Raw genomic sequence first — 13,068 nt, forward strand, 5'->3', positions numbered from 1 at the left:
ACCTCTTGGGTAAAAACAAAAGCTCGATCGAAGGGAAAAATAGCACAACGCACCGTCTACATTTGATAGCATCATGTGAGGTAGACTCCCCTTGAAGTCTACGAAACATCTCCCCCTGATTAGTGTCGTAATCATGGAGTACAAAGAACAACGTACACAACGTTCATTACATGCTTCTCAAACGTAGTCTTGGGCTAATGATTAATCATTAATCTAGCCACACATCTTTAGATCATTCATGTTATACTTAGCCAAACTTAGATCTTAGGAAACAAGATTGCATAACAACTCAAAACAAGAGTTTGCAATTAAAATCAGATTCTCGGGTAGAATGACCTTCACTCACTTAAACGGCCATAACATCTTCGTTAAAATAGATATTAGTGAACCGTAAAATGTTCTGGAAAGTAGACACCCGTCGCTTTCCAATGACATAAAGTTCACAACCTAATCTGATCGGAGCAGCTCACAGTGATCTATCGAAGTTGACTGACTTGCAAATTTCCGGACAGAACTATCATACTTTGCTAAAACGGCCATAACTCACTCAATATGATAGTTATGAACGAATGGTTGGTGTCCCTAGAAAGTAGACACATAGACCTTTCCAACGGTACCAATTTCACCATATTTCATCAAGCGAGCTGTCTTGTAGGTCTCATTGAAGTTGACCTACGAAACTAGACAGATTCTGATTTGTCACATTCAATGTGTCTTTCGCAAAAAGAATGGGGGAATAGACCAATGAATGACTGATTTTGGTCCGAGACGGAACCATACGCATCATCTACGCTACCAGTGTCGACTGCTACACCAAGGCGTACGTTGATGTTGCTGGAGCTGCTAGCGGCGTTGGTGTGGATAGCGTTTGTGTTGGTTCACTAAGTGTAGAACTAAACTCATGTCAAATGAGCAATGCAAGTCCAATGACAATACATAGGCGCAAAGTTGATCACGTCATAATGAAAACAATAGTGTCCCAACAACACTTACATATATGAATCTATAGCTCATTGAATATCTTCATCATCTATACTTAGATGGAATAGAGAATCAAAAATCAGCTTTCATATGAAAACATATGGGTATGAGTTCTTGCAATCGATTGTACTACGTTCTCTCGAACATCGCAATCTGATTACATAAGCTCTCTGTGGTCTGGAGGCATTTAAAGTCCCTCGGGCACTCTTATATCTGCGTCAAGATCTCTTTACAGATATTCTATGACCAATATCATATGCTGCAAATCAGTTTTCATGGACACTACTATTGATCAAGTAGCGGAAAGCAATTATGTCCATAACGAGAGAATATAACTCATCGTAGTCAATACTAGGATAATGAGACAATCTTTGCGCCATAAGTCATGCATATATCGCATGACTTCATCTTTCTCATTATACTTCCGAACAACGACCAACATAACAAGTCTAGTTCAGCCTGTATTGATTCTTTCCACTTCGGTCAAGTTGCTCATCGTTGATGTTTTACAATGGAATAAGAGCATAAGTGAATACATCATCAATCATAGGAGATCAATCCATTAAACACGCGCGCGCGTTGTATATGATCAATTTGTGAGAATTATATTCTTCTCTAATCATCAACAAAAGGAGTCTGTAGCGTCCCACAGAAACTTAGTTGATACACATGTTTAGAGAATATCTCTTGATGATGGGCGAAATACTTGTGCCTACGCACTTTGCTTCTTTCTGGTTTTGATTCCAGAGAATAATGCTCTCCCCTCATCTAGGTAGGAGCCAAGACTGAAGCTATGACCCTTACTAGTCAATCTTTGCGTTTGCACCCTTTTTTTGTGATGCAATATCACGGGCGCCGACAACACCACATCGTACGATGGTGCCATCGCCGGCTTCCTTCCCACTGTCAGGGATGGTGCCAACGGTGCTAGGACCAGGTCATATGAAATTCTCCCATATTCTGAGAGTTCCAACCTTACCGGCACATCACAACATTTATGTGCGATCTCATCACTTTCGCAATATCGGTAAAGTTATTGAGCATCGAATCTTTGACTTTCTGGAGGTAGATAATGCGTTTCACATTTGCTCACTTTGAGTAGTGCGGGATCTTAATGAGACATAGTGCCACACCACGTCAATTCCTGGCGTTAAAACCGGAATGTGAGCATTCCATATCTCCCCATAACGACGGGAAGTATGTCTCATCAAAGTGACCGTCTGCTAATATCGCATAATAGAGATCAACGGTTGTAGATTGGAAATAGCGGACAAGTGTTGGTGATTCATAAATCATAACCAACCAGAATACTTAATCGTTTCAAGTTGACCCATTGAGATAACTACAATAGAGACACATAAACAACTTTAACCAAATAGGCGTTTAATGAAAAGAACATTGGGATTGTATCAAGTAACCATCTGGTACGCACTAAACGCTTGGCAAGTTGTGGGTCTAAAACGAATAAGTGTCGCTGCATGCAACATCTTTACATATCTCCATGCAAAAATCGGCAGGTTAGTACCCATAACCAAGTCTGAGCTCTGCTAGATCATGCAGTGAATGAACATGAGGAATAATATGTTCAACGACGATCCCAGTAGATATGCAAAATGAAATCATCAAAGTCGTGGAGGTGAACTCTCCAACAGTATCCACTCGAATAGATTTGAGAGGATAGGAAGGGTGGTGAGCCCTTAGTATGATGATCATAGCTAAGAACTTAGCAAATGCATCATTCTTTTTGGAAAGCAAAGCGACGTGTGACCAACGCATCGATGCTCTTTGCGCCGGCGAGGAGAAGAGAAGAAAAAAAAATTCTATGACTCTAAAAGTTCAGGGTTTTAGGGCAAAATGCTGATAACGTGTTTCAGGATAAAATAATTGTGTATTATTGAATGATATGGGGGCCTATATATAGACATTACAAAACCACAATCTCGTATGATTCGGAGTCCTACTTTATTACGGAGATGCTAATCTGTCTCCTAACAGGAAACCTAGTAGGCTAAGACACACACAATGGTAGAATAATAATTCTCCCGGAACAGTTATTTTATTTTCAATTCTTAAATTTACATCTAATTGTGGTTAAGCATGAATTTCATAATCAACTACTCACGTGTGATTGTGATTGTTGCTCTACATAGTCAAATTTCAAAACAAAAAGGTTTTATCCTCTAAATTTTTTTTAGAGTTGACTATTGCTGAAACTCTCCATAGCTCCCTCCCTCTCGTCCTTTTCTCAAGGGAAATTATTTCCTTTCATCAAGCTTAATCAGAAACCAATAATATTAACATTTGAAGAAGTCACTCTCCAAGCTGATTTTAAGTAAAGGAAACGGGCGCTCATTGCTTAAGCAACACTCTTTATGTTTCAAAAATACATATCTCATCTCGTTTGGAAACGACGGAACGAGAGATCGAGATTAACTTAGTAAACATGGAATATTCGAATACGTACATCTGCTACCAATGAAAAGAAGATGTTCTTCTTTCATGACCCATCACTTCACTTTAAATCATAGCGTTTGATTTTTCTCTGTTAGCCTCAAATCATTAACATAAGATGGAAAAGCCATATCAACTGTGTCTTTGTGTAATGTATCTCTGCAGAAGCCACATGCTAAGACGATCTATAGTTCTAGACGACTAGACATGATGTTTACCAACTTGCTAGCTTTCCATTCGTTTGCTTTGTACATCCTTTTGTAGTTTTTGCCAACTTTATCCAATGTTCAGGTCAGTTTTGGATAAAGACATTGGTCACCAACCAAGAAACCCTAGAGAGTTCTGTACTCGGAAGAAAATTAATGGAAATACCTCAATTATTAGCTGGTTTGTCAATTTTGAATAAGTTGTGTACATTCTGGCTTATATTTAGTGTGTTTAGGTGGAGATGGGAACAAATTAAAAGTTAATCACTCAATTGAATCAGGCCTCATGATGGACTTAGGTAGGGTTTGGTAAAGCTTCGCTTAAAAAAATCAACTTCTACACCTATTTTTAAAATTTATAAAAAAAAACAGTTTTTATTATAATTTACATGTTACTCACATCGTCTCTAAACCCGAATGTTATTTTTAGAAGTTTATTCCACTCAAAACACAATAAATGTTAATATCTTTTGGTAAAATCCCATATAACACCCTCTAATATATTAACACCCTCTAATTTATATTGTTGCATTCTACTAGTGGAATATGGGAGATCGAGTGCATGTATGTTTACACTGCAGTGACATTTTGTTATTCTTAAATATACGTTACTACCTGCCCAAATGTTGAATCTATCAAAAATAAGCCGCATGCTATGTTTACAATATATCTATATCTATATACGTAGGAAGCAAATGACTATCTTCATAGGTAACTTTTTTATGCTTTGAGTGCTCCAACTATAATTATTTATGTTTTATTTATTAAAAATAAATATTTATAATTTATTAAAATAAAATCATGTCTGTTTTAGTCAATAAAAATTTCTACAACAATTTTACTTAGAATTTACTAAACACTTTATTTATTGACAATATTTATAAAAATAATATTTACCAAACACAAACTTATTTTAATTCACAACTGATTTTTTTCAGTGTAGTAAAATTAATTTTTTTAAAAAAATCACAGCAATACCAAACTAGCCCTAAATTAGTATCTAATAAAAGATTATAGCTTCTGTTAAGGGGGCCAGTCATTCTTGGATTACAAAACTCTCAAAAAAGCGTGAAAAGGTATCTGAAGTCTTAATATACTGATCATATGTAATTATGTATGTATATACAATTTTTCGAACAACTCGTATTGAGAGAATATACATGCATAGTGATGATCTCAATTATTAGGAAACCTATAATGTGAGACTAGGGCACGAAAGAAATCATGATCAGACATATTCTGCAATGTCGGATCAAAACTTTTAGAACAAGATCTGAGTAGTACAGCTAGAAATCGGGAGAAACGACATTTAATTTAATTTCCAAAATGCCTGAGTTTTCACCCTTCTTATCTGTACCTACCAATGTTTAAAGAGTGTCGTCTTAGCAGTATCCCTAGTCTATGCTTATACTCATTAAAGATCGATCTTCAAGCTCGAGACATCTTTAAGCTAGAGACATTCATATGCATGCAGAAGCAAAGACCGGTCTCTTTTATCACAGTTAGGGTCCCATATCTCTGATATTTCACCTTACATTATCTTTTGCAGACTTATATAGATTGAGCGAAAATGTGGGGAAAAAGGAACAGGAAAGACCTCGCATTTTCCCGGAGGTATCTTCTACTATACCAAGAACTAAACGAGGTCGGCTCTGCGAAATAGAAAAGGCGACACAAATGAGATCCAAAAGTTATGTGGAATTAGAGCAAAAACAATCATTCAACAAGGCATCTCATCATTATATTATGTAATGATGTTGGCAAGATAATTCATCACATAATTTGGGTTGATGATACTCATAACTGGAGGTCATTGGAGACCCATCTGACATTCTTCCTCTACTCTTCAAGATCAATGCTTTGTAACGAAGTCATTTACAGTTAGCGTTTATAGTTTAGTGTTATATATGTACAGTACAAGTACTTTTTCTTAAGTAGCTAGATATACCGTGACCAACAGTCAAAGAAAATGCACTGTGCACTCCACGCTACGTATACTATAAACCATGCAAGTACTAGATTGATCGATTAAATAGAGTTATAATAATCTAAGCTAAAACCATACTATATATACCATCAGCAATTTGGTATTACATTTTCTTATATAAGATTTGCAACCCACCTCACCTAGGAAGAACATAGACCAAATAGCTGTTGTCGTTCGATACATTTATGAAAATCATTTTCTTTAATTTCTAGTTTATTCACGTACGTATACTTTAAGTGATCGAATTATTGGAAGTGCCAATAAGGCAATAATAGAATTACATAAAAGCCTCAAACAGTCAGAGGTGTTTAATCTTTGTTTAACGGTCTAAGAGCAAGTGCTACTACATTATTTATAACTATGAACATCTTCTAAAGCGCATGAACTCGGTCTTTGATTGAGGTTAAAGAATTCTAAAGCCTGTTGATAGGAGATCTCGAATCCCCAACGTCCTACCATGTTGCTGTTGACATGGATGGATTTGCTTGGCTTTGGCTTTCCCAAAAGAAGAGCCATGCCAACCAGGAATCAACACTCCAACCCCTAAATAAAAGTGTATACGGTATATATGATTCAATATAGAAAATATAGGCCCGTCCTAGGTCATAAGTTTATCATCAACTTTGATTGTTCGCAATTGCAATCACCAGTAACCAGTTCTTGGCTCTCTAGCTCATAATCTTATTGGATAGAGATTGTTTGTTGAAGGAATCTAATCCCCTCTTTTCTTTATATATGGCGGTTCCTCAAGCTTGTAGGTCTTATTTTCTTTGTCTTCTCCTTTGGACCATCCCTTTACCCTATTACATTTCTTCATATACTCCATGCACCCAAATGACTCAATTCTGTATGGATGAGGATCCTCTCTTGATCCGTTTTTTTGCCTGACCTTTTATCTGACCTTTGAGGTGGATTGAGATGAGGACATGTGGCGTCAGCAAATCCAATGGTCTATAATCTCTCCTCCTCTAGCACTTCCACACAACCCTTTCTTCTCCCTTGTTCTTTCCATCTTTTAACTTTCCTCCCATTGTCTATACTCTCTAACAAAACCAGAACCTCTCCAAATTGAGAGCCATATCTGCTTTGCATCAACACCAAATTTGCAGGCGAACTCGATGCATCAATAGTTTTAACACCCAATTTGCTAGGTTCATTTTTTGGGCTGAATCTTCTACTGATTGAATTAAATATTATTTTTATTCTTTTCCTCTATAACTAATTGTGGAATCAGAATCACCCATCCAAATTGAAATAAGTAGTAGATGTTATTCTTGTTGAGAGTATACATACTACATGAAAAAATGAGACATAACTTGTGGATTTATAAAGGTTTAGGTCACTCAATCAATTGTCAGTTGATTTTGGATGTGAATCTCATATCACTTTATCATGATATTAGAGTAGGTTACCCACGTCCACGTGTGAAGCCCAAATGACTACACAAACTCAACGTTATCCAAAATATTATCCACGTGTATAGCCTGAAAATTTGCCACACGTGCGGGGACGTGTTGAGAGTATACATCACACATTGGAAAATATGACATAATTTGTGGGTTTATAAGAATTTGAGCCATTTCTTACATTACCAATTAATTTTTGATGTGAACCTCAAATCACACTATCAATTCTTTCATATGAGCAGAGAATACCTCTCTCTCTCTCTCTCTTTCAAGTCTTTTACTTGACCTTGAAGAAGTGGTTGAGATTGAATTGATGGATCGAAATTGGTTGAGATTTAATTCATAGGTTCGATCTCTTTGGGCTGGGTGTTTCACCCATAGGTTTGCTCGGTGTAAAATTTCAATAGGAACTTGAGTAATGCCCAAAATTTGGGAGAGAGGCCGCAGAGGCATGAATAGAAAAGAAGGCGAGTTCAAGCTTTTGGTTTATAAATATACACGTGTTATTATGTGGTAAAATGTCAGAAAGGTAAGGTGAGTTTAGTGCTGTATAACCCTTTGTGTCTATATGATAGAAACTTATGATATACATTACATTTTCTCCTTCTCTTATAGAGTTATAGACCTAGTTAGTCATGTTAATTTCCCAATTTGTCAAAGCCAGAGATTAAGTAATGTAGCATATATTATAGTACGTATACTAATTTGTAGAGTAATTGAGTTAGGGTTTTAGAAAGTAAAGTACATGTTGGGGGAGATTCCATTATTCTAAAGCTTAGGTCACTGTGGATTGCAAGTCCCAATGCCAACTAATAATGACACGAGAGAAAGAGAGAAAGGGACAGTCCATCAATGGTATAGGCCACACGGTACTAGAATACCAAGAAGTTTTGCAGAATTTTACCTCTGATCTTTCTGTAACATTCATGGATGGATGACCTCTTGGTGAGCCTTGTCAATGAGCAGAAAGATCTCAAAAAAACTGACCGGCCTACTCTCAGATTCTGCAGTAGTCTCTGATTTACTAAATAGCTTATTGAGAGCAAACGAGTTGATTTGTACCGATTTAAACGCGAGTGGTTATATTTTATAAAGTATATAATTTTATTATTTAAAAAATAAATATTATTAAATATGAATGATTAAAATGTAGATAGTACACTTGCATTTTGTTGTATTGAATAATTTTTCGAGAATTTATAATTATAATCTATTTCTATTTAACTTCTAAATACTCTAGCGTACATGTTCACACGTATATGAGTTAAAATTTAGTAAGAACTTTCAAATAAACGTTGGATGAATGATTTAGAGTACAATTGACATTCTTAAATTTTAATATACATATGATCAAACTGATCATTTGCAAGTCTTAGCATAGATCTTCAACGGAAGCTTTCCCCTCTTAGCATACACATACGGCGGATAGAATCGTTGGAACTGTAGCGTAAAGAGCTCAATGCTCGGGCTAGGTAGTCTGCTAGATAAGACGGTCAAGTTATCATAACGGGATCGCCTAGGTTATCCCACACAATAATGCAGACTGCATGAAACAGATGGATTAGTTTCCTAATCAATTAATCCCATTAAAAACTAAGTGTGAAAATGAGCTAGATTTCTGGTCTCTTGACCAAACAAACCCCATTAAAGATCTTATTAAGCTCTCCTCCCAAGGTGCAATGAAGGACAATGCAATAAGATAAAGGAAAACCCCAAGCAAGAGTTGGCAGTGTCAGTTTGCTAGCTCAACTGGGAATAATGATCAGACTTAAACAACTACAATTATGCAACTTGAAATCAATACAACAAGGTTAAAATACTTGCAAACAGAGTTAACCAACACTTCAAAGCGTAGGGGGTAAGGGTCTCTTTTAATATTTTACAGTAGCAGTGGCGGTGGTTAATCATCAAGAGCTCTCTTTTTTATGTAAGCGTGGGTTTAAAAGTAGCACCTTTGCCATTACTCTCCTCTTCCAATCTCTCTCTCCATCTCTCTCTCTAGCTCTACAACACTTAAAGCCATTGCTTTTATTTACAGGTTGAGGTTTTCTCCCTCTCTCTCTTTATTGTGTGTGTGTGTGACAGTGAAGAGTGTAGCAGAGCTAAATAACAGAGGCAGAGGAGGGGGTTGAAGTTTGAACAGCCACCCAATTTCAATAGTAAACAAGCTTTGAATGGGAGGCAGTGTATACCAAAAGTAGCACAAAATCTGAATTGGGTATCTTTCTCTTAACCCCTTTCAGTCTCAATTCCAGAGCTGGGTTTTTACTGCTACTTCTGACTGGGGTTGTAAATGAGGAGGGGGTAGTATTAATTACTCTGAAATCAATGTTCTTTGTTTTTTCATTTGACTGGCTCTACCAGACTTTTTACCAGCTCCTTGTTTGAACTGTCTTTTTTTTTAGTTGCAGTCTTGGGAGGGCTTCCCTTTATGATTCTTGGTACTATGCAGCTCTCACAAAGTTTCAGTCTTTCACTTTGGAAATGGTAGCTTCTGCTTAGTTTGTGTGATATTTCGTACTCTTTCTACTGCTACATGGTTCTTCTCTCACTGTTTTTGGGTTTCTTCTGCTCATTAAATTAAAGGGGGATCAGCTCCACTGCTCATCTCCAATTTTGGTGTTTAAAGTTTCAATCTTTCTGGAATTGGGGTTGAATTTGATTGTAAAGTTTCCATCTTTGGGGTAAGGTAGTTTAAGTTGTACGTTATCTGTGTTAAATTCTACTTCACTAGTTTGTGATCCCTATTTGTTCATATTGAGCTACTAGGGTGCGATAGGGGGTGTTCTAGTTTTGGTGTTCTTGAGGGGAAGTGATGGATATGAGTGAGAAAAATAAGTTTGAATTGGAGAATAGGAATGAGGATCCCATGAGTTATTCACCCTCTATGACTTATGGGTTTGGTGGTTCCAATCTCACAAATGCATCTATGGGTTTGGTTCCTAGTGGGAATTCTATGTCAGATGGTAAAGGGGATCTGATTGGTTCTCCTTCACAACCCCCTGCTGCAATGGTGGAGTCATTTAGCCAAGCACCTTGGGACCAACAAGCCAATTCACAAAGCTTGGGGTTTTGTGACATGAATGGTCAGACTAGTGCAAGCACTTCAAACACAATGGGAATTAGCAAAGGGATTCCTGCTTCTTTGAGAAGTGGAATTGATAGACCTCATGATATGTGTTGGAACCCCCCAAATTCGATGATGAAAGGGGGAATTTTCATACCCAATGGACCGGCAGGGATGCTGCCTCAGAGCTTGTCTCAGTTTCCAGCTGATTCTGGCTTCATTGAGCGTGCTGCGAGGTTTTCGTGCTTCAGTGGTGGGAGTGTTGGTGATTTGATGAACCCTTTTGATACGAGTCTTTATTCGAAGGGGGGAATGATGCACTGGGCACAGGAGGTTGTGGCAGGCCAGGGGCCTAGAGCAATGTCAAGCAATGAGCTCAATCAAGTTGGTGATACTTCAAATGAGGTTTCTTTACCTAATGATCATGGGACACCTGAACTTAATAAGAATGAGAAGAAAAGTGAGAGTCTTGTGAAGTCTCCTGATGAAGCAAAGAATGCAATGGATGGGTCTGGTAACGAGTCTGAGGAAGCGGAACTCAGTGGTGGTGCAGAGGAGCTGTCTATGATGGACGGTGCAGGTGTAGGACCTTCTTCTAAGGGCTCTAAGAAAAGGAAGAGGGGTGGACAGGTATATCATCATTTTAAGCATTTTGTATGACATGTGAGAAGTGACTCGGTTTTCTTTAATCTCTTGTTATATTAATGCCATATCTCTTTGATTGCAGGCTAAAGAACTTGAGCAAACCAAAACAGCTGCACAGCAACCAGGTGAATTGACGAAGGATGATACTGAAATGGTACAGAAGGGAGCTACAACTACCAACAAAACTACTGGAAAAATTGTCAAACAAGGGTCCCAGACGTCTGATCCACCTAAAGAAGAATATATTCATGTTAGAGCTCGAAGAGGCCAAGCAACAAATAGTCATAGTCTTGCAGAAAGAGTAAGGTTTTATGTGAAAGTATTAATAAACATTTATACGAGTGTTGGAGTAGGACTTGATTGATTTCTGTGAACAGGTCAGAAGGGAGAAGATTAGTGAGAGGATGAAGTTTCTTCAAGACCTTGTACCTGGATGCAGCAAGGTTGAATCTTGTTGAAATATTAGGGAGAAGTGAAATTACGTTGATTTTCACCTGAAAGCTCTCTAGTTCTACACATGACAATCAATTGAATTTTTTTTTGTCAATTTGTAGGTAACCGGGAAGGCAGTGATGCTGGACGAAATCATTAACTATGTACAGTCCTTGCAACAGCAGGTCGAGGTATGGAGAATTATCTATTTTTTTCATCCTGTGTATCTAGTAGGATACCCCTTTTTGAGTTTAACAAAACCTTGTTATTTTTTGTAGTTTTTGTCTATGAAACTTGCAACAGTGAATCCACGATTGGATTTAAACATCGAAAGCCTTTTAGAAAAAGATGTAAGTGAAATTGCTTGTGCACATTTCTCTTTGATGCCCCATAGCATCGTGTGATTCATCCTTATACACACTCTACATTTCTTGACAGATGCTTCAGTCACGAGTTGGAGCTTCATCTTCACTGGGGTTTTCTCCAGATATGCATATTGCCTATCCCCCACTTCATCCATCTCAGTCAGGACTTATTCAAGCAGGCCTTCCTGGGATGGGGAGCTCTACTGATCTACTTCGGAGGGCCATGGGTTCTCAAACGGCACCTGTGGTTGGAGGATTCAAGGAGCCTTCCCAGGTAGACTGGTAGAATGTGTTGCATGAATTTCATACACAATCTCATGGCGCCCAGCTTTTAAGAGTTTATAACACTATTACTGAACCTTTATAATCATATTTTTTGCTGCAGGTACCAAATGTGTGGGAAGATGAGCTCCAGAATGTTTTCCAAATGAGCTATGGAACCGGAACTCCCTCAACTAGCCAAGGCGTAGATGGTATTGTAGCATAGGTTTTCCTTGTAAATACTTTTCCTTTAATATTTCTGAATTGTCTTGAGCTAACTTCGGTGTTGAATTTGTAGGTTCTGGTACCCCAGGCCATATGAAAGTTGAACTCTGAGTTTACAGTTCCTGTTTGACACGAACACTCATACGGTCGTATATGCACATTACTACCTTTTGATGAAATAACCATCATCACATTATTTTCTTCGTATCACCAAGAAAGGTTTAAGATACCCTCTCAACATTTACCGCAGGCTAGAACCGGTTAGATATAATGCCTAACTTGGAGAATTCTGACAAATGCATGTAATACAGAAGCAGAAGACATGCTGAACAATGCTTCATACGCAGAGAGGTGAAATTTTGTTGATCAACGGACTGGCTTTGTTGCTCCCTAATTTAACTGACTTTTGTGGATCAATGATGTATAGAGATTGAGAGATTAATGAGGTAGCAGAGATAGGGTCCTTGTTTCTTGGGGATATTAATCTTGGTGATGCTTTTGTTCATTCTAGAATATAGAGTAAGAAGCTATTTGAGTTGATCAATTCTGTATCACCAAATGTAATGTAATCTTCCCTTCTGGGTATGCTTTTGGGTCTTCATCTCTGATCAAAGTGCGGCTGTACATCTCTTAGTATACTTATGATCCCTATTAGAAGTCATAATTTCATCACAAGTACAGTACTTGACATCTGGCAAATAGCTTTGTCTAAAGTTAGGAACGTAATCCATCATTTTCATCATTGTTGTGGTCACATGGGCCTCTGCTCCGATTAGTCTCACGCCGGAGGTCTTATCTATGACTGAGGGGATACCTTGCAGCTCCGGTTGTGGACTGTCCTCCGGTCGCGCACGTGAGTGCCCATGAGCATTGGGGATTTTGAAAGGGACATGTTCTCGCCGCGAGTAAAAAAAAAAGCTACATTCTAAAGAACAATAATGCTATGGGAGGTTGTATTGTGAAACATTCACCACTCTCGAGTCTCGACTCCTGAGTCGGAAGTTTGGAGAAAGACCTACAACTACAACCTCTACAACCCCGA

At 37.9% G+C, this 13,068-nt stretch overlaps 1 protein-coding gene across 1 annotated transcript; it reads left to right on the forward strand.

The window, feature by feature from the left end:
• The first annotated feature begins 9,008 nt into the window (after window positions 1-9,008).
• Window positions 9,009-12,656, forward strand: LOC126790065 (transcription factor bHLH49). The gene is made up of 9 exons (XM_050516201.1): window positions 9,009-9,249; window positions 9,437-10,728; window positions 10,826-11,044; window positions 11,121-11,186; window positions 11,298-11,366; window positions 11,454-11,525; window positions 11,614-11,814; window positions 11,926-12,013; window positions 12,100-12,656. Exons 2-9 carry the CDS (start codon window positions 9,847-9,849, stop codon window positions 12,135-12,137), a joined length of 1,635 nt encoding a protein of 544 aa, XP_050372158.1. The 5' UTR covers window positions 9,009-9,249; window positions 9,437-9,846; the 3' UTR covers window positions 12,138-12,656.
• The last annotated feature ends 412 nt before the right edge of the window (window positions 12,657-13,068 follow it).

The sequence above is a fragment of the Argentina anserina genome, chromosome 4 (genome assembly GCF_933775445.1).
Source record: "Argentina anserina chromosome 4, drPotAnse1.1, whole genome shotgun sequence".
Classification (NCBI taxonomy): Eukaryota; Viridiplantae; Streptophyta; class Magnoliopsida; order Rosales; family Rosaceae; genus Argentina; species Argentina anserina.

Bases quoted from the DNA above. Each gene is read 5' to 3' on its own strand.
- LOC126790065 (XM_050516201.1), top strand. From the start codon at position 9,847: ATGGATATGAGTGAGAAAAATAAGTTTGAATTGGAGAATAGGAATGAG. The intron at 11,187-11,297 runs GTTGAATCTTGT...GTCAATTTGTAG, and splicing joins TTGTACCTGGATGCAGCAAG to GTAACCGGGAAGGCAGTGAT. The intron at 12,014-12,099 runs GTATTGTAGCAT...TTGAATTTGTAG, and splicing joins AACTAGCCAAGGCGTAGATG to GTTCTGGTACCCCAGGCCAT.